The sequence below is a fragment of the Leiobunum rupestre genome, chromosome 6 (genome assembly GCF_980474605.1).
Source record: "Leiobunum rupestre chromosome 6, qqLeiRupe1.1.hap1, whole genome shotgun sequence".
NCBI lineage: Eukaryota > Metazoa > Arthropoda > Arachnida > Opiliones > Sclerosomatidae > Leiobunum > Leiobunum rupestre.
The window spans coordinates 37,324,959-37,351,567 of record NC_143389.1 but is presented as its reverse complement, the minus strand read 5'-3'; the positions used below and the strand labels follow the sequence as shown (position 1 = coordinate 37,351,567).

At 34.3% G+C, this 26,609-nt stretch overlaps 1 protein-coding gene across 3 annotated transcripts; it reads right to left on the bottom strand.

Moving 5' to 3' along the window:
* Positions 1-541: 541 nt before the first annotated feature.
* LOC149940806 (uncharacterized) lies at positions 542-25,053 on the bottom strand. Of its 3 annotated transcripts, XM_090179722.1 has the most exons (23): positions 24,879-25,053; positions 23,226-23,325; positions 22,188-22,444; positions 21,650-21,806; positions 21,399-21,516; positions 18,712-21,330; positions 16,922-17,334; positions 16,727-16,813; positions 15,076-15,240; positions 6,473-6,675; positions 5,834-6,375; positions 5,032-5,161; positions 4,706-4,902; positions 4,399-4,612; positions 4,145-4,327; positions 3,881-4,077; positions 3,572-3,805; positions 3,326-3,422; positions 3,164-3,251; positions 2,939-3,067; positions 2,677-2,868; positions 1,853-1,957; positions 542-1,548 (listed from the first exon to the last, which is right to left on the bottom strand). In XM_090179722.1, the coding sequence occupies exons 3-23, from the start codon at positions 22,427-22,429 to the stop codon at positions 1,399-1,401; spliced, it is 6,462 nt and encodes a 2,153-aa protein (XP_090035848.1). In that variant the 5' UTR covers positions 22,430-22,444; positions 23,226-23,325; positions 24,879-25,053; the 3' UTR covers positions 542-1,398. The 3 variants fall into 3 exon arrangements, with proteins under 3 accessions (XP_090035848.1, XP_090035846.1, XP_090035847.1); XM_090179720.1 differs by lacking the exons at positions 542-1,548; positions 1,853-1,957; positions 2,677-2,868; ... (9 more) ...; positions 5,834-6,375; positions 6,473-6,675 and having other exon boundaries at positions 7,366-15,240; XM_090179721.1 differs by lacking the exons at positions 542-1,548; positions 1,853-1,957; positions 2,677-2,868; ... (12 more) ...; positions 23,226-23,325; positions 24,879-25,053 and having other exon boundaries at positions 7,366-15,240; positions 21,594-21,793.
* Positions 25,054-26,609: the final 1,556 nt, after the last annotated feature.

Sequence of the window (26,609 nt, the reverse complement as noted above, 5' to 3'; positions counted from 1 at the left end):
TTTGTCATTTAGTATTTGAGAGGCAAACTTGTTTTTTAAGTACCTGACATACCCTATATTCATCCTATTTAAAAAAATTCACGTATCAAACGAAACCGAAAGTACGTACTTTTGATAGTTTTTAAAATTATAAAAGGAAAGAAACCCTGCATCTTCTCAAAACCTGCTGTTATATTACGTTTTGCAGCTTTCTGCCGGCGTGGATCATATTTCCGCTTTCGTAGTTTCATTGAATTAAATTCAATTTAGTGCTTTAAGCGCCATCTAGCAATCGCGTTAAATAAGATAATTTATTTGATGTTATAACTTAAATACTGCTCATTTCAAAAATTATTTTAAATAATATTTATAGATATAGCTAAAACACTACCATAAATCACAAAAAAATTTAAGTTTACATTTCTCATTTAGACATTTGTATCATGTAGGCTGATACAAGTCTTGTTTCAGTAAAGCTGGATTCCTGGCTCCTAAAATGAATTAGAAATTATTTTTTTGTGAATAATAAATTGTTATAAACCAATATTTGATATTTTATTCGTTTACATTTAAAATAGACAAAATACACCGAGGACCAAATCACAAAATAGTTAAGTTTTGAAAATTTGTTATATGGGGATGAACTCTAAATAATGAAAAATATGATAATGAACAATGAAAAATTTGCAACAGGGCTTGATTAAAGAAATTTTTCAATGAGAACATGGAAATTCGTTTTCACGCAAGTGTCAAGCTGATCAAACCTTTTTGCCACCATTTAAATTAGCTACATGAATTAAAAAATTTATTTAAATTAAAATACAAGACAAGCTATTTAAAGATCTGAATATTTTTAAATAAATGGTTTTTGACAAATTTTACATAAGGTAGTCAAAACTATACTTTAAAACATTTAATCATTTTTCAGTTGATGCTTGTAAATTAAGACGTTAAAAGTTATAAATAAGAATATGGTCATTATTAATCAAGATATATTAAAATTAAATGTCTTGTTATAGTATCTGTGTTGATTATTTAATTGATATTGCACAATTAGAGAGTAGTGGAACAATTAATAGATCTGAACTGTGTTAATTGATCCTAACCAATCCAGACTGAATCAAAAATCCCATTATAATCAGCTGCTCCCCAATAACCTGCTAGTGAAAATTAAATCTCCATGTTTAAAAAAATCTTATAAAAGTATGATTGGCTTAGAAAACATTTTGGTTTTAACTTTTAACTGTACAGGATTAAGATGATTATAAATTTGAACACTCAAAACAGATGTTTTTTTATGGTACAAAAAATATTTACAAATTATCTTTCTTAGATTTATAAGGGCACCTAAAAATGTGGTTTCAAGTACTTATAGTTCATCAAAGAAATTAAAATTAACAGAGAACGCTAAAGTCATGGTCATGTCCTTTCCGTATCTTTTGTGACTTTGGCTAATAGCCTATTAATTGTGGGCACCTTAATAGCGGAAACACAGCTTAACCGAACTAAACCAGCTTGACCAGCACTTATGAGCCAACGATGCGATCCCAAATTAGGATTCCAAGAAACCTAAAACAATTCAACCAATAAAATAAACTCTTGTATGGCCATAGCCCACAACCACCATTATTAAAACCACCAAGAATGTATTTATTTACACTTAGGGAGAACCACTATATTGAGAAGATTCGCGGGCATCAGTTTAATATTTTCCTCTGGCATGAGGAGAAGATAGAACATCACGGAGAAGGAGCTAACTTTTCAAGCATGAAGGGTTTGGAAGCAAAGCTAAAAATTGTCTCAATATAGTCATCCTCCCTATTTACGAATATATACATTTTTATAACCACTAAGAACTTAAAATAACATTTACATTATTTACAGAAGCAATTTGATATTGGCCCGGATAGAGTTGAGGCATATTTATTGGTAAAGTTAAAGATCGGGCCTCAGGAGAGGATAACTGATTAAAAGAGCTCTGTAGCAAGAAATAAAAATTGTTAATGATTTAAATACAATATGAAATAAAAATTTAATAGGCATGTGCGAGCCTTGATTTTTGGGTTTCGACCCAAGCTTCGAGTATGAAAAATTTCACTTTTCAAGTATCGAGCCAAGCTTGAAAATTTAATCGAGCTTTCAAACTTTTAGCCTTAGCTTAAACAGTGGTTTAGAGTACTCAAATAATAGGGCTTAGCTTAAAAAGGGGATTTCTAGTATTCAAATAATTAGGGTTACAGCTCTATCACTAGGTTCTACTATTTCTAAATTAAAAGAATATTTACTGCCAATACATTTATTTGAAGCCATATTTGTGAAGTTTTAATTAATAACTGGCCATACAAAGGATTACAACAAGAAAATAGTGATGAACCGCCAAACAACTGACGATAAACAGCTAGGGCACCTTATGTTATGTAACTTATGATTTTGGTTTCGTTTTCTAAATTTAAAATCAGTGACCAATCAGAAACAACTAGGACTCACCCAATAAGAGATCTTAAGGCGGGACCAAAGGGAATTTTATAGTAGCTTTTCCCGCCATTTTAAAAGCTCACAAGTAGTACCTTGGTAAGAATAATAGTTTTGAGCACTCGAAAGATAATCCTAGGCCTCGATTTGAGCTTTTCAACGAAATCGAGTACTCGCACATGCCTAAAATTTACAAAAGTAGTAAAATATTCTAAATAAGCTTACCAGAGGAGCGTCAATGAAAACAAGGCCATAATTTTCAGTCAATTTATCATAAGTGTTGCATAAATACAAGGAGGGATCATTCTTGATACATATTTCACCCTGCAACTTCTTAAAGCTTTGATTCTGTTTACCCTTAATAGGAGTTTTCGTGTCATCACCAGCCAAAGAGCAAATTTCAGTAGAGTATATTGGCTAAAAGAAATTGAACCTTATTTAACTGGAAATCTCACATTTCATACTTTAATATATCTTTTTAACTTACCCATCGATTATTTTTTAGCGATTTGAGATTGGTAATATTTTCATCTAAGCTTGGAAGAACAGTCATATTTACAACTCCAGCAACATCACAGCTAGCTTCGCAATTTAGCCAATCAGAAATAGTGGTTTTCTTAAAGTTAGAAAAAACGGCAAGTTAGATTGCCATGACAAATAAACACACTGCAACCGTTATCGTTTAAAACATTTGTAAGCTAAAGACCATTACCCATATACACGAGTTGTGATTAGAGATGGCGAAACTTGGGAAATCAAAATAGCCACATTCTTTGAAAAAGGAGTTGGAATTGTTTACACTAGGAAAAATAATTTACTTAAGTAAACAATACTGATATAACAAGTTGTAAAAATGTTTACAAAAGATTCATACTTGAACCCATCATCCACAGCCATAAAATATCCACACCAATGACTTGACCAAGATAAGCTATGACCAACAGCTTTTTTAAAACTATCTACAGGAATACCTGAAAATTTCACAAAATAGTTCTTTAAACTGAAAGAAAACCCTAAATAGAGTAAGTTATTTTTCTCTTTAAATTCTTAAGCAATTTATAATTTATAGTTAAACGATTTTGAGCATCTAAAAATATTGGTACATAAAAGTTGTACTTACTCGTATCATCAAGATCCCAAATTCTAGAAAATCGATCTATCCCACATGTCGCAATAAACCTCCCATTAGGAACTGGACTGAATGTAACACTTGTTACTGATGCAGTATGAGCGAGGAATATATGGAAAGGTCTTAAGGTCTGCGGAAGTGGGGAACATCCTTTACTACTGGGTCTTCTTCTACAGGCAACAATAAGTGGTGAATTGCTCCTTAGATCCCATAAGCTAACTAAACCTACCAAAATCACGTGTCAGGTTAATATTTAATCAAGCAATCTTTGTTTTAATATGTAAATTTTACGTTTCTTACCATTTCCATATCCTGCCACTATTTTACCATGACCATCAGTTTTTTCAAAAGAAATGGCAGTGCAGCAGGTTTTCTGACTGTTTGAAACAAGACCAGACTCTGGTGAATTCATAAAAAACACGGGGTGTGTTGAGTAAACTTTCAATTTATCATCATCATTGGGCGAGAGTTTATGTAAGGCTTCAGGATGTGGAATACTGAAAAATAAAATTGGAACAATTTAAATCAAATATTTTCAACAATTTTCTTTAAATACATACATACCTTAACACTCTAACACAGCCATCACCGCAGGCCAATGCTAAAAGGCCTAGTCGAGGTAGAACGTCCGGACTGTTAAAACTTTCATCCGGTTGATCCCAGCATCCCGATGGACACCATTTTATATCTCTAATTTCTCCGTAATTATGACCAATTGCTAATGACAGGTGGGGTTTCGATATCAACCTGAAACAGATGTATAACAAAATAAAAAACACTCACTGTAGTTAGAAAATGAAAATAACACGAATATTTACATAGTACTGTTTAAATTTCCTAAATTCCATATTTGAATCAAGCCTTTGCACTTTGAGACATCTGTCATCTTGTGTTCTTTTTCTCGATTAAGGCTAATGCTCAAGGCAATGTACTGTGTAATATCTTTCGATGCAGCTTCTGTTAATGGTATTGGACACCAATCACAGGCCCAAACTGCCCCACCAGCATTGAATGTTACATGATCAGCTGGCTCTAGAAAATTGTTATATAGTATTAGAAGGATTTGATTTAAATATACTAATTCTTTCAATAAAGAATTATACTTGTGCAACAAAAATGACGTACCGGATTTGGAATCTAAAACTTCGAATAATTTGAGTTTGGACCACGAGGTAGATGAATCACCATTCAAATGTTTTATCTTGAAATTCGGGGAGTCACCATGTTCTGGAAGATAATCTCCTGGATTATTTAGAAGAATCCAGTCAGATTTTAATGGCCGAAATCCAGAAAATGATTCAGCCGAGTGATGAGTTTCATAGCTTAAAAGTAGAACAAAATATTAAAAAGTCATCTCTTATAAAATTGTTAGTTTCATGCAATATTAAATTGTTTTATCTTAAGATATTATTTAACTTTAAAATGCTACAAAATATGAATTATATACTCACTATGTAAATGTGCTCTTTGTTAATTTTGGATTAACCTCCAGTTTATGTAAGTTAAATAGTTTCTTTCGGTTTGGAAGAGTAATGCTAAGGTACTGTCTATACCCATTAAGTTTTGAAGATTCTGTATCACCTAGATTTAAAAAAAGGTTGTACTTGAAATTTTATTTCAAAATTGGGTTATAATTCAAATGATAAGTTCCTAACATAAGCAAAAGTGACTTAATAACCAAAAATGTCAATTTGAGCTTCAGAAAGTAAAAATTGGGTGCTTGTGAGAACTTAGGAAGCTCTGCTAGTTTGTTAATAATAATAATCAGCCCCCTGTGCCCCCCCCCCCCCCAAAACGTATGGTCGTACGTACAAATATTTTTATTTTTTCACTTTTTTTTCAACAAAATCCTAACTACGCCAGTGCAAGGCACCACCTTAGGCCTAAGCGACTTTAAACTTTTAGCTACTCAAAGGAAAGTATAGGTATAAGGCTATAATATTTTCCAAAAGTACGTCTCTTACGTAAATATTTTAATGATAGATGTTCACAGAGTCACATCATCACAGAAAGTAAAAAATCTCCTAGCGAGGCGATCTCAATGGCTCTGTGAGACACAAAAATGCAACAAACCCACTACAGCGTGGGTTGCGAAAAAGTTCAGTAATGGTTGATACCTGAAGAACATAAACTTAAGGAAAAATATTATAGTCTTATGGTGAAGGAACGCTTTTGGTAACATTGCCAATTTTGAAAGTACTTATATGTTAGGGTAAACAGGCGTTATGAAGAATATATAAAAATGTCATTCACCTTGGGCTTGAGATTTCTTGTGCTTTACCATATGAATATAAAATTTTTTGATGGATTGAGTTCTAAAAGGTCGAGAGCCGGAACAAATCAGACACACGTAGAATGATTCATCTCCACACAATTGTCGATGTTTAATAGCAGCAGCAGTTGATAATAGTCTTTTACTACAGCCATCATTTTTGCAACTGATATATTTTAATTCTTTTAATTCTTTCCTCCAGAGTGTCTTTTGATCAGGATCAACTATCTGTTTAACAGGTTTTTTATAATTATCTGGCCAATCCTTCTCAAGTTTATTTCTAAACCACTCTTGGTTATGAGTTGACATTATTTCAGGAGTATCATCAACGGAACCATCAGAAAATTCATCCGATTTTTCACTCTCTTCATCAGCAGTATAATCTTTGTCTTTTGCCTCTTTCCCATCTGATTCAAGAACCGGTTTTTCCTCTTCAATTTCCTCATCAGAGGCAGCATAAATTTCCTTGCCATCTTCATCAGTGCGCTCTGCTTTCACAAATTCTTCAAGACGAGAATTTGCCCTACAGTAAAAAAAATCATAATGTATCTTCTACTTATTTCAATTGAACTTAAAATTATTAATTTAATAATTTTTTAAATTAGGCTTTTTCTACATACATTAAAGCTGCTCTTCGAGTTGTCCTTTTTTTAATTGCTGGTTCATCTGTCTGGCTATCATCATCTTGATCCTCAGAGTCATTTAAAATTAAGCTATTTCTAATTTCTTGCTTTTTCTCATTTCTAACATGTCGTTTGTAATGCGACTCATATTTTGGTTCCATAACATTTTCACTACATATATCGCAAGTGATAATTTTAACCTGTAAGTGGCGCAAAAAAATGGAATAGTAAAAATATATTACCATACATGCAGTGTATCCAAATTATTGTACTTGTAATAAAAAATCAGTTACGGACATTACAGTACAGCAGCGCAACTTCCACTTACCTGTTCATTTCTACATAATGTTACCCTAAGATTTAAAAAATATTTTTCTACAAGTGAAATATTTTACCGACACTGTTACATAAGCTTATTCATAGATAAAAATATATCGTAACTATATAACTAAAACAAGTGTAAGTATAAAAGTAAATATAAGTTATGCTAATGGATGCATAAATGTAACTTTTTTGTAATAATAAAATATAATGATAAAAGAATGTTGATTAGAAAATCAAATCTTAAGCCACCATGTGGTTGAGAAATAGGTAAGAATATTAGAATGACCACACATTTGATTAGGGCTCAAGTGAAAATAAAATTATGCGACACTATGAAAACCTTTTTTGTTTTCCATTATTTTATCATTATATTAAAATTTAGAAAATATAATAGGTAAGTGAAAAGTGATTCAAAAATATATTAAAACAAAATCCACACCGATCCTTTATAAAACTTTTTTATTTATATAAACAAACAATTATGATAAAAACGCGGGAAACAAAAAAAGGTAAATGCTAGTGAAGCATATTTTTATTTTCAATTTTAGACAAATATATTTGGAATATTCAAAGAAATGTCTTTCTACATGATATGTACATTTGCTTGAAAAAGTTAAATTTCTACTTACATTAATTTTTTTAAGGGTACCTAAAGCTCAAATTCGTGGGAAATAAACTTTAAAATGTTTAAAGAACGATAATCCAATATTTCCAATTCACAACTGAAGAGACTTAGATACCCTTATTATTAGCAATTTGTACGTCACTAAAATCGTTTCCCTTTTGATAAAAATTGTGGTAAAAATCTCTGGTTCAAATTTATAAAATACAACAGTAGTAAGGCACTTGGTTTTTATGTTTGGCTTTTATTTTTCAACATCATTTTGGGACTGAATTGTTTTGTATTAAGAAGCTTTGGAATTGCTTACAGCTAATTTTTTGATTTGTCTATTTTTCAAGTTTTATTTACAGTGTTATTTTGTGTAAAGTACTAGTGTGATTTTGGGGATAAATTAGTCTTTCGGGGCCGGCCTTTTTCTGGAACCCATATCTTTTACTGTATTTGAAGAATAAAGATTTGTTTGTAAGTTTGTTGGATTTACAACAGGAAACTCTGTTGCTTCACACGTTCTAAAAACTAGATCTCCATCTGGAGGGTCTGTTTTACACTTTTTTTTAGGAACTGCTTCATTGTCCATATTTAAACGATCACTGATTTTTGACATATTTGGAGTGGGGATTAACACAGTTTCTTTAGACGTTGCATTTCTTATGATTGTTTTTAGTGGTACTGCCTGTTTCTGAGTTTTTGTGAGATCATTAGTTGATTTCTCAGTTGATTCAGTAAACAAATGATCAACTTCAAAGTCTTGAATGTTTTCATTAAATAGCTTATTTGGGGTGTTTGTTAAACCAGAGAAATCTGGAAGAGCAATTTGTGTTTTATAATCCTCTTCTGTACTATGAACAATGCAATCCTCTCCTATCGATTGAACAACCAAATCCTCTCCCATCGTTCCAAAAATAAAATATTCTTCCGTTGTTTGAACCACTAAATCCTCTTCGATCGTTTGAATAATTAAATCATTTTCCGTAGATTTATGAGATAGTAAATCATCTTCCGTCATTTGAATATTTATTTCCTCTTCCTCATCTTCATTTATAATTATACTTTCTTTCCTTGCAGTTTGAATGTTTGTTTCCATTCCCACAGTTTGAAAATTGGTTTCCTTTCCCACAGTTTGAAAATTGGTTTCCTTTCCCACAGTTTGAAAATTGGTTTCCTTTCCCACAGTTTGAAAATTGGTTTCCTTTCCCACAGTTTGAAAATTGGTTTCCTTTCCCACAGTTTGAAAATTAGTTTCCTCTTCCAGGGTTGGAATATTAGTTTCCTCACCAACAGTTAGAAAATTTGAAACTGATATTGTACTTATAGTACTTAAGTCTTCAACCATAGTTCGAATATGTGATTCTACTTCTGTTATTTGATTATTTGTTTCCTTATCAGTTGTTGGGATATTTGATTTCTCAACTGCAATCAGAATATTCGATTCATCTTCCATATTTTGAATATTTGTTTCCTCTTCCATATTTTGAATATTTGTTTCCTCTTCCATATTTTGAATATTTGTTTCCTCTTCTGCTATTATAATATTTGTTCCCTCTTCTGCTATTATAATATTTGTTTCCTCTTCTGCTATTATAATATTTGTTTCGCCAACCGCTCTTGGAAAATTTGATTCCACAACCGCTCTTGGAAAATTTGATTCCACAACCGCTCTTGCAAAATTCGATTCCACAACCGCTCTTGCAAAATTCGATTCCTCAACCGCGGTTGGAAAGTTGGATTCCTCAACCGCGGTTGGAAAGTTGGATTCCTCAACCGCGGTTGGAAAGTTGGATTCCTCAACCGCGGTTGGAAAGTTGGATTCCTCAACCGCGGTTGGAAAGTTGGATTCCTCAACCGCGGTTGGAAAGTTGGATTCCTCAACCGCGGTTGGAAAGTTGGATTCCTCAACCGCGGTTGGAAAGTTGGATTCCTCAACCGCGGTTGGAAAGTTGGATTCCTCAACCGCGGTTGGAAAGTTGGATTCCTCAACCGCGGTTGGAAAGTTGGATTCCTCAACCGCGGTTGGAAAGTTGGATTCCTCAACCGCGGTTGGAAAGTTGGATTCCTCAACCGCGGTTGGAAAGTTGGATTCCTCAACCGCGGTTGGAAAGTTGGATTCCTCAACCGCGGTTGGAAAGTTGGATTCCTCAACCGCGGTTGGAAAGTTGGATTCCTCAACCGCGGTTGGAAAGTTGGATTCCTCAACCGCGGTTGGAAAGTTGGATTCCTCAACCGCGGTTGGAAAGTTGGATTCCTCAACCGCGGTTGGAAAGTTGGATTCCTCAACCGCTGTTGGAAAGTTGGATTCCTCAACCGCTGTTGGAAAGTTGGATTCCTCAACCGCTGTTGGAAAGTTGGATTCCTCAACCGCTGTTGGAAAGTTGGATTCCTCAACCGCTGTTGGAAAGTTGGATTCCTCAACCGCTGTTGGAAAGTTGGATTCCTCAACCGCTGTTGGAAAGTTGGATTCCTCAACCGCTGTTGGAAAATTGGATTCCTCAACCGCTGTTGGAAAGTTGGATTCCTCAACCGCTGTTGCAAAGTTGGATTCCTCAACCGCTGTTGCAAAGTTGGATTCCTCAACCGCTGTTGCAAAGTTGGATTCCTCAACCGCTGTTGCAAAGTTGGATTCCTCAACCACTTTTAAAACATTTGATTTCTCATTTGCACTTGGAATATTCAATTCCTGATCTACATTTTGATTATTTGACACCTCTGCCATAGAAATTATTGATTCTCTCTTTGCTTCTTGAATATTGGAAACTGTTAAAATTTCTAGCCTTTCAAAGCTAAGATTACTCTTGGTTTGTAGAGAATCAAGTATTGGCGTATTTGATGGATATTCAATAGTTTCATAATTAGAGGAAAAGACTGATTCTAATGAGTTCTGTAGTAATTTAAAACTTGGAGAGATCTCGGTTGGGGAGAGGTCATGTTCTCTTCTTGGTGCATTTCTGATAGATAATTGTTTCGTATTTTCATTATCTCTATTCTTCATTTTATTTTTTATTTTAGAACTACACATTTCAATTAACTCAGATTTTTGGGACTGTGTCACTGTATTTGAACAGTGTGACATAGATACTTCTGTAGGGGCCTTCTTTTGCGTAGCATGTCTTGTATCCAATGTTGCAAATCCACTTTTTTCGCTAGATAGTAAATTTGTTATTGCGTTAGACACCAAATTGGATTCTTTATTATCATGTTTTATGATAGAAACAAACTTTTCCTTAATTGAGTTTGCCAATTGATCTTTAAATGTTGATTCTAGTGGTTCTTTATCAAGGTTTAATGATGTACTTGTACTTAATGGTTCAACTATTTCCATTTCAGTGGATATTCGACTGTTACTTGGCTCTTTTTCTTCATCGAAACCAGTAACACCACTACACGTAGCAGCACCTACATGGCTCACCACATTATTTCTGCTGGACAAATTTTCACCAAAACAAACATGCTCATCATTAGGAGCATTTTTATTAGTTGTAACTGTTTTACAAGAATCTTGGTTAGACTTTTCAACTTGTGATACATTAGCCAAAGATGAGCACAGTGGTTCGTTTTGGATATTATTGTCTCTTACTCGGCTAATTAACTTAACTATCGGTTTTGGCAAGGATTTCTCCAAAAGGGTTTCATGGTTTGAATTTTCTTTGTTAGCTATTAAGCTATCATTTAAGCATTCATTAGTAGGAGATGAATAATCAACAATACCGGCAGGATGGTTATCTATAACAACTTTACTAGTTCTTAAATATAAAGATTTAATTTCAGATAATTTCAGCTTATTCACACATATTTTAGGAACTCTCTTAAAAGAAATTTTCCTAAGCAATTTTCCAGAGGAAAAACTTGCTTTGCTTTTGAACGCTGAGTGAGCTATTTTTCTTTTAACAACAAGTTCATTTGATTTTTCTTTGTGATCAGTTTTGGATGATTTCCCTTTAATGATCCTTTTGGTTGATTTTCGTTTTCCTTTAATATCTGACGATTCTGATTCCAGCTCAATTTTGGATGACTCTATATCCAGAACTTTCCTTAAGTTTTCCCTTGCTTTTGAAATGGGGTCAATGGTAGCCGATTCAGATAAGCTAGAAGCACCAATCTGCTTCAAAATCTCTTTCTTCTCAATGACAACCTTCTTTGGTTTTTTAAATTTTGATGTTAGAGTCAATCCTAAGCTCTTTTTATTTCTCTTAAGAACCTCTACCTTCACCTTAGCCTTTACAACCTTTCCCGAATTTATTTTAGATATTGCTTTACTTCGAGCAGGTTCACTTGATTTTTTATGAAGAACTTTGCTCTTTTGAAAGGGAAATGATTTAGCTGTAACTTTATTTGGTTGGTTCACTTTTTTGTTAGTATTTTTAGTGGCTTTGTTTGATATCGGTAAATTTGAAACCACAGGATCATGGACATTTTTTAATTCTAAATCATGAAGAGTCATAATCTCATCAAAAAACAGTTTAATGGTTCTTGCACGAGGTGTTTTCCGGATAGTAAAAGAACCACTAGTTTCAGCGACTGAACAATTTTGAAAGTTATAAGGTATCAATTTTGATGTAACCTTAATGGAAGACCGAGTTCTACGCGAAGGTGTTGTTCTAGTTGGTGTTACTTCCAATATTTTCTTAGAACTTTTAACTTTCTGGTTAGTATCACTGGTAAACATAAGTTTGGAGTTTTTGAAAATTTTTCCAATGGAATTTGAATGACTTGCATGTTTTGACTTGGACGGTTTTGACTGATCATTGATATTAGCCTTCACATTCTGAATGGTAGAGATGTTAGATTTAAAGTTTTGGTTCCTTAGTATCGCTACTGATTTACTAAGTGATCGCTGGGCAGCTTCAACAGTACTACACTTAGTTACTAATTGGGTTGACTTTCTGACAGCTCTGGATGTGGTATCAAAATTTTGTAAATAGGTAGTTCTCCTAGTAAGTTTTGGGATTTCTGGCACTGACTTGTTGAGCTTTGATACATTTAAGTTTTTCTTTGGGGGCTTACTCAGAAATTTAAATGCTTTTCGAGTTACCACTTTACCGCTTTTCAAATTTTTTGTAGAAACAGATTCAAGTAAAGATTTTAGTTCATTGGAAAGTGCACTTTTGGAGATTTTTGGATGTTTAACAGCAGATACTTCTCCACTTCTCAGTTTACTCTTATAGTTACGAGTTTGCCTAATAGGCAAATATCTATCACCATTTATTTCACAAACTTTTTCAACATTGGGCCCATTATTCAATTTATCTTCGACATGCTTCCTTCCATTCTTGGTTAAAATGCCATTGGATATTTGTTTCTTCTTAGTTCTTTGTAAGTTTGAAAGATTTACTTTCACTTTTGAAACTTTTTTCTTTGATGTACTACCAATAATGGCACTATGTCGAAGTGACTTATTACCAGATTTGGCTCGAGTACAATAACCAGCCCTTCCTTTAAAAGTAGCTAATGTTACTTTCTTGGCTCTAAGTACAACTTCTACTGCCTTTCGTGATTTGTTATAGGTTTTAGGAAGATATGACACTTTATTAGATTTATTCAAAGATTTTTTTGATATTAATCTAGCCTTTTTCACAACCTTTTTTATGGTTTTTGTAAGATTTTTGGCAGCCTTGTCTTGGGCCTTAGTTTGTTTACTGACAACCTTTCTAAATTTCCTTGTTGCTGCTTTTTTCCTTTTACTGTGAACCAATGCCACTTTTCTCCTAGGCTTGTTTATAGCTGAAGATGTCATTACAGATTTTCTGACAGCCATATTGGATTTACTGATAGATTGATTTCTAGTTTGCACTGTGACGACAGCAGTTATCTTTTTAGGATGGCAGATAGCTACAGCTAATTTTTTCTTAGGTTTACTGGCAACCATTTCTAAAGATTTTCTAGCATTTACTGTTGAAGTCCTCAAATTTATGGCTTTTCTTACAGGTACTTTTTGTATGTTGTTGGATTTAATGACAGTGGGAATTTTGAATTTAGAGGCCATTGATGATGGAGAATTTAGTGTCTTTTTAACAGAAGCAGCAGCAGCAGCAGCTTTTAACAGCTGAATCTCACGTTTATGCATTAATGAATTTTGGGTATCGTGAATGCTACCATAAGCATTCAAATGAGACTTTCTATTATAAGCAGATGTTCTCAACAATTTTTGAACATTATTGCTCTCTAGCTTCTTATTGGTACTTGCAGGAATTTGGATTGCTTTTTGACTTGATACTTTATTGTTCAATTTAACAGAATTAGATGACGAATTTCTATGTTTGTTAAAGAGCTTTGATTTATTACTAACTAAGGACCTTAATTTATTTACAGTTGGTCCTTTGATATTTGCTTTGTTTTTTTCATCAATTGCTATTTTGACTATACGAGTTCTTAAACGCTTTACAGTGTTTGCATCTGGAACATTTTTTTTTAAGGTTTTCTGTTTAATGATTTCCAATTTCATACTCTTTGTATGCAATGGGTCCTTCCTATTCTTGCATATTAAATTTGTACAATCAGATTCAATTGAGTTGCTGGACCGGTTATCAGACTCAGTTAATTCAATTGAAGTCACTAAGGTATTAGGGCACACTTCAATAGAGTCAATTTCAATCACTTTTATAAATGAATCTAATTTAGGTACCGCAGCTGTTGCATCATTGAGTATGATATGCTGTTGAGAACATAAGGAGTTATTATCATTCATAACCTTCTCTAATACATCTAAATTTGGTATTGAAGGTGTTGAATCACCGACTATAACAGGCTTTGTAGAGCTTTGAATGTTAATTTCATTGGTCACCTTTTTCAGAGTATCTTGACTTAAAGCATCGGATGAGTAGTCAGTGATTGTAATGATGTTCCGTGTAATATTATCCTCAATATTACCCAACTGAGATTCGGATACAGTCGGTGATGGCACAGTGAAAGGTACTGCAACATTTGTATCTAATAACGTATTTTGGGAACACTCAATTTTTTCTTTGTGCGATGTTACCACAGTTTCAGTATTTAAACCATCTTTCACTTTTTTTGAATTAGTTGGAGAAATTTGTTCAACAATAACTATACTTGAATCTTTTACATTAATGTTTGGTGAATTTTCAGTCGGGCTTTGAGACTTTGCTTTGGTCTTAGGTTTCTTGGGTTTAATTTTAACTAGTTCTCCAGACAATTTGCTTTTAGCTAAGGCTCGAGCAGCTAACAATTTTAGGGAACTTGTACTAAATATTTCTATCCCTTCAAATAAAGAAACATGCTCCAAAGATTCCTTTTCTGCAGTTTTCAACTTTATAGTTTCCCTAGAATCCATTTCATTGGAGCTAATAACTTCTGAAAATGCTCCAACATCAAAGGAATGTGGTTCATCAAAGATGAAACTGTCACCAACGACGCACCTTTGAGGCCAATCGTAAGTCATAGGTGTAACAACCGCTTCTTCAGGAAGTACAATACCCTCAAGTGACTGATCATTTGATATTTCCAAAGAATGATCAATTACATCTGAACTTAGATCTACTATAACATTTACTTCGGGGGAATCTAAGTTTTGTGAGTGTGTGTTTTGTTGTATATTTAGATGATCATTATTGCTATTATCTTTTACAGTACACGAAGAATCAATATATTCCACTAAAACTTTCTGCGTACCAATATCACTTGAAAAAATTTCTACATTTACCTCTACTCCACACATCTTCATATGATTTAAATAACCAGGTGTTGACCGGAAAAATCGACCACAATCATCATTGAGACAGCCCAGTGACCGCTTCACTTTAAGAACATTTCTCAACACCACATTCATTTCCGAATTGGTAAATGGAGTTTCGTCATTGATTTTAGCCTGAAAGAATAAAATAAAAATACTCTTTAAAATTTTTAACAGTGTTCCTACAAAAACCTTGTAATATTTAATTTATAATTTAATTCTGTAATTAATTATTCAAGCTCATCAAATAGGCCTTTTTATAAAGTAACATTGGCCTTCTTGTATTGATGTTTATGCTGAGTCACGGGTGACGTATCTGATGTTTGTATATTTGTATATATATTGGTTTGTTACCTTCTATGCACGCCCAAGATAATTGTCGGATTCGCACGAAATTTGGCATTGTGGCATTGTGGCCCCTGCCGTCAGGTTTTAGGGGCGTTTTGAGATTGCTAACCTTTGTAGTTTTTGACCAAGCGACCCATAACCAGTGCCGGAAGACCGAAACCCCTGACCTAGCGCTGTCAAGACAAGTGGGTATTAAGAGACCGGGGAGTTTATCTCTCTGGCTCTAATTGCCTCACATAGCTGCTGCATGGCACGACCTTCGACTCTTTTCGCTTGCGTTCGTTCTCTTTTCTCTGGCCGGGCTTCTCAGCTAGTACCAAATATTTAAAACATTGACTAATTTGATTTGATATTTACCGATTAAAATACAAACCAGTTAAACAATAAAATATCAATTAGTATTATGAATATCAAATATTCAGTAATAATAAAATCAAAGAACTATGCTCCCTCCCATCATTTATCACATTTCATCAACTTTTTTCCACTTGTGTTTTGGTTGCAGTTTCACTTTGCTTTAGTACAAATTCTAGAATGTACCACAAAATAGCAAATAGGAAACCTAACATCGCAGGTCTACCATGGAAAATTTTACGTAAGGAAACTATTTACAGCACCTTGTCCTTGACTCAATAGAGCAAAGCAGATTTTATGTGAAAAATACACCCAAATAAGTATGGCATTATCCTTTAATAGTCTGTGATTATTTTATCAGTTAGCAAACTAGTTGAAAATATCAAATACTTTGTCTCCCCATTTTTTAATATTCAACTTTTTTATCAGGAAAATTTAATATTTGCTAATCTTCTCACATGCTTTTCGATTCAACATTTGACTATAAGTACTCTTTGAAATCATTTAAAAATCTAACCACTTAGTTCCTTGTTGATTTGAGAAGAAAATTTCACTAAAATAGTATTTAAGATAGTTTAGAGTCAGACACATAAATTGTTATTTTTAAATCTGAGAAAAAATGTAGATTCTAAAACTGACTCTCATTGAGATTTCCAGGTATATTTAGCTTTCCAAATTTTCACCACGTTAGTTAAAAGACTAGAAAATGGTTTCTTTTAGAGTATTTGGATTTTCGAATCATTGGCCATATTTATTTATAACTTAAGCCCTTTGAAATTTTGATCACAAATAGGCTTAAAATCATGTAGGCAATAGGGTTCTTAGCAGTAGCCATTTTGTCTTTTTGCTTTAGGGGAGACTGAGGTTTTAAAATATTTTTGTGACAGCTTCAGGACATTTCAACTATTGTAATACTCACCAGGCCATGATGTTTAGAAAAGATATGATTCTTTGCGTTAGTCTTGTTATCAAATATCAGTTTGCAAGCACTGCATTGAAATGAATTCTGAAAAGATAAATTAATGGTAAGTGGGATCACAATTCAAAGAATCAATTGCAAATAATGAAGCAGAATTTTCAACTATATTAACAAACAATAAAAATCAATGCTTACTGTTTCATCATTTTCATTATCATCTAAGTCAACATCATTATTTAGAGATGGACTACTGGTCATGGAACTTTCTTCAATATGACGTCCTCTACCCCATCCACCTCTTCTACCACCTCTCCGTCTCCGAGTATACCTGCTACCTCTCATGGCAGGACCTCTTCTGATAGGTGTTGCAATATTAGAATCACTGTCTGACACAGAATCCAATGGGGAGGATAAGCTTATTTTCTTTTTCAGGCTGCCAAAGTTGTTGCTCAAAGATTCTTCCATGGTTGACTGAAGCTCCAAATTTATGTCATTATTACGAGCTATTATTTTGGTGTTTCCAAATTTTCTTTGAGCGAAACTTGAATTTTTCTTCATTGATTTTACTGGAGGTGGATCATCATCATCGCTGTTGCAAGCCGGGGAAGCTAGTTAAAAAAATGGCATAAGAGCAATATTTATTAAAGCAACAAGTTTGTTTAATATTTTGTACATTTTCCTTCTGGTTTTAAGAATTTTTACAAATAGTGTCAGCTGATTTAGAAACAACAAATCTATGAATATGTACCTCTTTAATGTTTACTTTTAAGAGTGGAAAATTTGGTTCCGAATAGATAGACAATTAAAGAAATATCAATTTACTATCAATAATTTATAACAGCTATTTGTACCCAGATGCAATTTTTATAGATATTTTTTTACTAACAAAAAGTTGCCAAGATATTCATAACATTTCAACTTTTCATACTGAATCACTGAGAACATTGGGAATTATTTCATTTCAATAAAAATGTGAAAATACTTTTATAAATGTAAAAATTCATTAAAAGAAAGAAATTTTGACACTTAATATAATGACTACCTAAGGTACATGTCAGAAAAATCTTAGGGGCAGGGTAGTGTTAAAAATAAAGTTGGAACAGTCAAGGGCAATGTTAGGAATTCCAAACGAGAATAACAATTATTGAATGTAATTCTGAAAATTATTTAACAATGGTTTTTAAATCAATAGAAGATTTACAGGGTTTACTTCTTTTAAAACTTATTAAGAGTGTGAATTTTTTTATTACGATAAACCATAATCCGAGGGGTCGGACATTTAGTCAAAATCCCGTACACTCCCCTCGTAATCCAAATCGAAATCCGAAATCACAAAACGAAATCCAAAAAAAGATTTCGGATTTTGTAAAAATCCACTATTTTCCGAAATCCGGAACGAAATCACGAAATCCGGCGCGAAATCACGAAATCCGGAACAAAATCCAAAATCACAAAACGAAATTCCCAAAAATCTTTCGGATTTTGTAAAAATCCACTATTTTACGAAATCACGAAATCCGGGGCAAAATCACGAAATCCTGTTCGAAATCACGAAATCCGGAAAAAAATCCAAAATCACAAAACGAAATCCAAAAAAAGATTTCGGATTTTGTAAAAATCCACTATTTTCCGAAATCCGGAATGAAATCTCGAAATCAATTTCAAAATCCGAAATCCGTTTAGAAATCTCGAAATCAATTTCGAAATCCAAAATCCGTTTAGAAATCTCGAAATCCATTTCGAAATCTTCGAAGTCCGTTTCAAAATCCCGTACAATTTTCCCTGAATGTCCGACCCCTCGCCATAATCATCAAGCCCGAACAAAGCCCAGCATTGATTTTTCAATGGTACAAAAGCAGGGATTCATATTTTTCACAGGGAGGTTCCTGTTTCAACACTAATTACCTAATTATTTTTACTTCACATTCTAACAATCTGCGATTAGTTATATATTTTGGTTATAAGTAGAAAAAATCATATTTTACCTTTTCTGAAACCAGATGAAAGACCTTGAAACCTAGGATCACTCCTTGGAGGTCTACCTCTTTTACGTTTAATAGGCACATCTGAAGGGGTAGTATTTTCTACTTCGGAGATAGATACCGTACTATTGTTCTGTGATATTTTCACTGCCTGTTTTTCTACTTGAACTAGCTCTTCTTTATTTTCAACTGTATCATTGCACATATTTGGCGTACTTGAAGCAAATTCCTTCACTTGTTCTACCTTGTCTTCAAAACTGTTATTTGATGTGTTTGGAATTTCAATTGTGCGCGAATTATCATTTGAAATCTGTAGGACGTTTTCGTCAAAAAGAGAAGTAATATTGTTTGGGGAATTAGTTTCAATGTCTATTTCTTGGGGTTTCCCAGTATGTTTGTCTGTTTGTTCTGGTAACAAGGATATTTTATTGTCATGAGCCTTTAATGTTCCAGAGGAAGAGCCAGTAGCTATCATTTTCTGTACACTCTTCAAAATGAGTTTCTGGTCACCAACCACCATTGGTTTTAACGTACCATCTCTTTCAGGTGTCATAATTCTAATTTGCGGGTTACTAGAAAGAATAGAGAAATCTTCTAGTGGTGCTAAAGTTCCATCACTCTTTGGCATGTAAATTTTTATTTGAGGATTGCCGCTTATTCCAGCAAGTCCTTGGATGGAAGAAAAGGTACTCATTTGAGCTACTGAAGAGCTAGCACCGTCATTACTTTGAGAATGACAGCTATCAGATAAGCTAGCAGATTTATGATCAGACTGGTCTTCTTTGGAATTGCCATTTGTGGATGTTTTAGAACTCTTTTTAATAGTATCAATGGCACTAACATCTCTCTGGTTCTTGTCAACATTACTTAAACGTTTTTCTGAAGTGGTGGGTTTGGTGGGAAAAGATTCGCTGTTTCTATTTACGACTTTAGTAAAAATACCTGAAGCAGTTGAATTAGTGACAGTAGTTGAGTTGGTTTTATTTTCAATAGTTTTCACAGATTCTGTCCACGGTTCAGGAAAACTTGAGCTATTTTCATCAGCAATTGTATCGCCTTTTTTCAGAAGTTTATCAGACTTTCCACCACCAAATTCGAGGAGCTTTTCTAAATTTGGTGGAAGAAAATCCTCGCCGATGTTTATAGATGACAGATTTGAAGGAACAGGTAGTTGGAACCTATCTATAGTGGGATCCTTCGGATCATCACTGTCACTTGCAAATTTGTAACTCTGCATTAATTTGGGCTTCCGTTTCTTTATAATAACTTTCTTTGGCTCGCTAACTACCTTTCTATTACTGGCACTTTCCAGAACTCTAGCTCCAGGAACAATCTTCACACCAACAGGGTCCTTTTGAGGAACCTCCACAGTCGATGGTTCATTCGCTTCCTCTTCAATAATTACGGTATTTGAATCCATCGCAGATACACACTCAATGATAACATTTTCATCAGACTGAGCAATTGGTATACTACTCGCTTCTACTATAATTTCACCAGCTTCTTGTACCTCTTCAAATTGAACATTGTCTAAAACTTTGTTATTAGTGGAGTTGGTAACTTCTACTGAAGAAACTCCAATCTCATTGGTGGTTTCATTTAAAGTGTTTCCCGGAGCTATAGCTAGTTCCTCATCCGGAATTGAAACAACATTGAAGGAACTATTTTCAGACTCTGGAAGTTCATTGTTTTCAGTAACTGCAACACCTTCCGCAAATGCTTGAGAAAGACTTTCATCAAGGACAATATACTGACTTTCGCCAGATTCTCCCGTAACAATTACAAGTTGATAATTTTCTTCCTCTGGTTCCTGAATTTCATTTCCAATCGTAACACATCCTTCTGTTTCAATTGGAATTAATACATTTTCTTCAGTCCCAGAGTTGAAAAAAGTAACAACTTCTTCGGAAACATCCATTGGCACCTCAGAAGATTGAACTAACTCTTCAGATGTTTCATTCTCTTGAGGAACTGGGACATCAACCTCTTCGGATATAGTTTCATCCTTTTCTTGCAGTATAGAATTAGATTTTCCCTGCTCCAGTGAAATACCCTTTTCTTGTGACACTGAAATAAATTCTTCTTGCAATATTGTTTTTTCAGGAGAGAGTACCTCAGCATCTAAAGTTTCGGCAATGTTTGATTCTAAAAACGATTCAGAATCAGATTGCGAAACGTCTTTCGCCGATGTATCAGATGAAGAGCCCCCAGAACGAGAATATGTTTTTCTCTGGACACCCCAGTTTCGTGCTGGTTGAAGTACTTCAGCAGCTTCTTTTGTTTTTGGCGCTGGTCTTTTTGGTTTCTCTAACATTTTCTCTTTTAAAGATTGTGCAACTGGATCATCAACATTTGCTTCATCATCTTCGAGTTTATCAGGGTGGATAACAGAGACCACAGTCTTAAAACGAACTTTCTTATCCGAACCATCATCTCTACTGTTTTCACTGTCTGATTTCACAACTGGTTGCCTCTTTGAGTAACAAGTTTGGCGTTTCTGATATGTTGCGCGCAAGCTCTGTTTTTCTCGTTTAAGTTCAAGTGCTCTGGCTTCTTTCTCTTCACGGGCTTTCTTCTCTTTTTCTCTACTTTCTTTAATTATCTTACGAGCAACTCGTTTCGCTAAGAGAAAGGAAAAGAGGCAAAACTTTAAATAATATAGGAAATTTAATTTATCGAAAAAAACAAACCTCGATAGTCATTTATTTCACTAGGATGTTCCTTTCTCACATGGTCTTCTATTCCTTGAAGAGTTGCAAGAAACTGGCAATTGCAATATTCACAAGTTTCAAGACCTTCTCCCTTTTCCTAAAATTAGAAAATATGTTAATTTTATAGTTAACAGCTAAAATTATGTTCAAAGCTTATTGGAATTTAATAGAGACATGCGATTTACTGAAGATATACACATAAAGCATGCCAATGTTGCAATAAATCTTACCCCTGTGCACCATTTATAATGCCGCTCAAATGAAAATACGGCGGAGTAACGCATCTGACATCCAGGAACTGAACACGAAACAAATCCACTTGCATTAAGTTCATTCTGCCAAGAAGTTTTCAAGTCATCTTGTATTAGGCGAGGTTGAAGCTGTTGTCTAAAAAGTTCATAAGCAAATAAATTAATTATTGTGCGTCTAAAATTAAATTATAAACCATCAAGAATGTAAAAGCTCCCAAAAGTAAAAAAATAATATAAACACAGAAAAGAGCAGTTTCCGAAATAAAGTTTCAGTTTAATTAACACAAGAATGATTGATTGTAGTATTATCAAAGACAGTGGAGCATTGGAAAAGGTTTGTTGAGCCAGCATCTGTTTCTTCCAGAACCTTTAAGACTCTAAGAAGGGTTCGCATACACAAGTGCGAGCTAGTACCTCAGTTTTTAACAATACACCACTGAAGACAAACTAATAATTATATATATATATATATAATTATATATTATAATATCATAAGACAGATAGGTTAGAAACTAACCCAGCTTCTTTCGTTGATTCATCCAAGTCACAGAATGTCTCTGCTTCCGCATCATCAAAGCTTTGTCCAGTATCTTTAACTGTGTCTTGCGATATAGGAAATGGCTCCTCCATCATTTGTGGATCAGTTGGAGGAGCCATCAACGTTTCATCTACAGCATTGTTGTCCGGAAACTCATCAGAAATATTTGGATTGAGAACTGTCGCAATTGCACTTAATGCATCAAGATTACCAGATGACATTTTACTTTATTTTTCCTGAAAACACAAATTAGCTATTAATCACGCAACATTCAAGCTGACCACTTTCCACGATCCATTATTATCTCACTATTTTCACAAATTTTAAATTAATATTTAATTGAAAAATTAGAATCCCAATAGATAGAATAGTTTTTTTAAAGACATTATTAGCTTCAGCCAAAAAAAATGCAATCACTAATTCATAACGAAATAGGGCTGTGCAAAAGTAAAAAGTGGCAGCTAGGAGCAACAAACATATCCCTAACAAGGAGAATGCGACTGTTTTTAGACACGCATTTTTGTGTGTCCATTTTACATTTACTAGAGAAGGGGAAAGTTCAGAATGTCTCCCCCTACCCGCCAGAAAGTGGGGTGGTGGAGTAGTTAGCACTTTCACCTCGCAGCATGAGGAGCCGGGTTTGATCCCAGATTGTGGCACTGGGTGAAAACTCAGAACAATTCACTCTGCGTAACGTTTTAAGATATCTCTCCCCACTGGTTTAAAGGGTTTACCCCCTCCCCCCCCCCCCCCGAGCTCTTCAGTTTCGCCTTCTATAGAAACTTGTAGAGGTTAACGTTAATAGTTAGTGTAGGGAGCTGTTGGCTCGCGTGGCTTGAATAGCTTGCCCACACCCTCCTACGCTTTGTAACCCGGCCACCTGAATTAATGGCTTTAAAAGTCGCTTGATGACTTAGGCCTAAGGTGGTGCCTTGGGTATTAGCCTAGCTGATTACTACTGATAGCCCCTAGTTTTAATATCTGACACTCGTAATTAGAATAAAAACAGGAACACACCAGAAGTGGAAAATTCCAAAGCAGCATAAGAAAATTAGTGAATAACCATGTTCCACTCCATGGCGTTAGTTGTTATTCCATTTCCAAATTAAACAACAACCTTCAAATATAATAAAAAAAATTTTAGGTTAGTTTAGAACAAGAAAAGTATCCAAAATGAATTACGCGTCAGCACATTTCTTCACCTATCTGGTCTATAATATTCCTTCAGGGACCCCAACCCAATCAAAAATGGGACCAACACAATCGATGCAAAATCAAGTCACTATTTGTTCTGAAACAACTACATTCTGGTATTTTGAGGTGAAACTATTGCAATCATTTGTTTTTCAAATACGGTAATTCCTATACAAGTAAATATTAACTGTTTTCATATTCCATCGCTACATTTTTACTATTAAACGCATTAGCATTTTTTAATAAATTTCAAACTTTGTGTAAAGATGCTTGACACAGTTTCGAAAAGTAAAATTCTAACTAAGCCAATCTGCAAACGAGAATCTCACAGCCTTCCTCCCAATTATGGATTATACAGCATACACTTTGGGGAATCAGAAGGTCAAAATTACTTAACTAGATCACATTTTGATAAAAGGGAACTGAAAATGAACGCATTATATTTTTCAAATATAGAATTAAAAGATGTTACTTTTCTTTATTTTAATCATGTTCTTTTTCCTTTTCATTATTCCTTCAAAGAATATTTGGCATTACACGAATCATAGAATAGTAAAAACCATACTAATTCAAAATTTTTATAGAAATTGAATTATTTCAACCCTGCCCAGTGTCAGACGGGTCTATGTGGCCAAGTGGTTGGTTTAGCTTGAAACCTAGCCTGAATTAGGAGTTTGACACCTGAATTCTTTCATTTTGCATATTAAACCAAAAATTAAGTGCATTTTAACCAAATATTTTTAATTTTAACGCATTTATTTCATAAAAGTAGGCTAACTTTTATGAAATTTATAAAAATTCTACATTCATTTTTGATATAACTAGTATTATTTACAGTTTAGAGTAGAGGTTCTCAAAATGTGCATTACACACATTTCTTTCAGGTTATTACAGGTATTATGCAGTATTATTTAAGTATTAAATTTTAGAGTGGATTTCCCTAGTATAAATATGATAAATATTACCATAATGGTACCCCCACACTTAGTTACTTACATCATTAGATGAGACAATTTTACTATTTACTTGGATTATAGCCACATAAGATTATATTTTTTAAGCAGAGTAGCTTTCAGGGGTTTATGCAGCTTATCTTTATTAATATCAAAAAACTCTTAAGTATTTGCACATTAATTGAAATATGATAAGTTATTAAGTTTTGTTAAGCAACAGTAGTAACTGCATTAGTTTTGTAGCTAAGCCTAACCAAATGACAGAAGCAAAGACAGTTAGCGCCACCTTGTATGCAATTAATATATGCCATGTTTATATAAAAAGGTATATTTTTTATGTAAACATAATCAATATTCGTATTAAATAAACTTTATATCCGTTAAAATTGATTGATTAATTTAGCATACACAAGCTAGGTAAAAGGCGCCAACACTTCGCATTTGGATTTAGGCTTAGAACTCATTCATAACCATAAATAAAACAACCTACAAGAAAAGACTTCTAAACTAATAAAGAACTTACATTTGACGTTATATACGGTTAATTATCTAACTAATTTTACAACTCTTCGATTTTCAAATGCAACTTTGAAATCAAATAACCACGTTAAGATTAGGCTTAGTCGACAGTCCACACAAACCCAATCGATAATTTTCAAGAAGTCGCAAGTGGCTCTTTTTACAAAGGCATAAAGATATTCAAACTAGATGGCGTGGTTAACGTGGAAAGTGGACACCGTTAACACGGGCTGCGTTCAACAACCAAAAAAACGTAAACCGTAGACCATGGAAATCTCATAGGTAACTAGAATCATGCTATAATAATACTTTATTGTCAGGATAGAGAAAGTGAAATACACTTATTGGGCTCCTGAGTACGCACTTATATTACGTACACCAATTAAGCATTCAAAAACAATATTAACAAAAAACAAAATAATGCAAAACAAGATTACCAACACAAGACAGAGATATAGATAAAAAAATAAACAAAAGGGGGCAAGTGGTTGATGAGACGGGAAATAATACGGATAATAAGAAAACTAAGCGGAACAGTATAAATTATTATGAACAGACAACAACAGGTGAATCGGGGAAGCTAAAGAGATTGAGCGGTAAATAGTACAACACACTATACAATAATATAAAAATAATTCAGATATTTACAAGGGGGAAATGGGGAACGACTAGAAGGTCCAGCCCCGAAACTTGTCCAAACGTGATTTAAAAGAACCAACCGAGGATTTAGTTTTGACGGCAGAGGGGAGCTCATTACAGTGGTTAATAATACGTTGAGTGAAAAAGACCCGTTTGGATAAACAGCTGCACCTGGTTTTGTACAGGGTTGGTGCTTTGCGACCAGACCATTTAATTGTAAAGAACTGGTCGGCCGTAAGGTCATAGAAACCATGGACAATCTTAAAAGTTTCAATGAGGTCAGTTCGCAGGCGGCGATCAGAAAGGGACAAAAGGCCCAGGCGCTTAAGGCGGTTAGGATAAGGGAGGTTACGCAAACCCGGGACAAGTTTCGTGGCTTTCCTTTGCACCCGTTCCCATCTATCAACGTCTTTAACAAGGTGAGGAGACCAAATGCTCGAGCAATAGTGGAGATGAGGACGGACATAAGCACTATACAAAATCTTAAACGATTTAGCACTAAAAAAAGAGAAAGATCGCTTTAATAGATAAAGGGCTCTCATTCCCCGGGCTGAAGCAGCTTTGCTGTGAGTGTCCCCCAACATTCTGCCCGAGAGCATCACCCCCAAATCACGAATGATATTTTGAGATTCGATTAGTCTGCCACCAAGACGATACTGGAAGAGGGGGTTGTTACTCCCACAATGCAGAACTAATGATTTGGTGGAGTTGAAACTCATACCGTTCGAGCCCACCCAATAATCTAATGCATTGACATCTGATTGAAGTAAAAGAGCATCAGACACAGAGATTATTCCACGGCCGACCTTGCTGTCATCAGTAAAAAGTTTCAAAAACGACTCCTTGGCCACAAGGGGGAGATCATTGACAAAAATGACAAAAAGTGTGGGGCCCAAAACAGATCCCTGGGGAACAACACTAGTGACCGAGCACCAGGACGAGGTGACGCCATGAAGAACAACACGCTGAGACCTATTACTTAGGAAATCAGCAATCCAGTTAACAATGTTTGGGGCATGGACTAATTAGTCCATGTTTGGGGGAACCTCTAAGAGCTCCAATTTGCGAATAAGTAGGGAGTGGGGGACTGTGTCAA

What these genes read in the sequence shown, in the direction of transcription:
- LOC149940806 (XM_090179720.1), bottom strand. Translation starts at nt 22,429, where the DNA reads ATGTCATCTGGTAATCTTGATGCATTAAGTGCAATTGCGACAGTTCTC. An exon ending in GAATCAACGAAAGAAGCTGG is followed by an intron (nt 21,807 to 22,187) that starts GTTAGTTTCTAA and finishes TGAACTTTTTAG; the next exon opens with ACAACAGCTTCAACCTCGCC. An exon ending in TGAAATAAATGACTATCGAG is followed by an intron (nt 21,331 to 21,398) that starts GTTTGTTTTTTT and finishes CCTTTCTCTTAG; the next exon opens with CGAAACGAGTTGCTCGTAAG.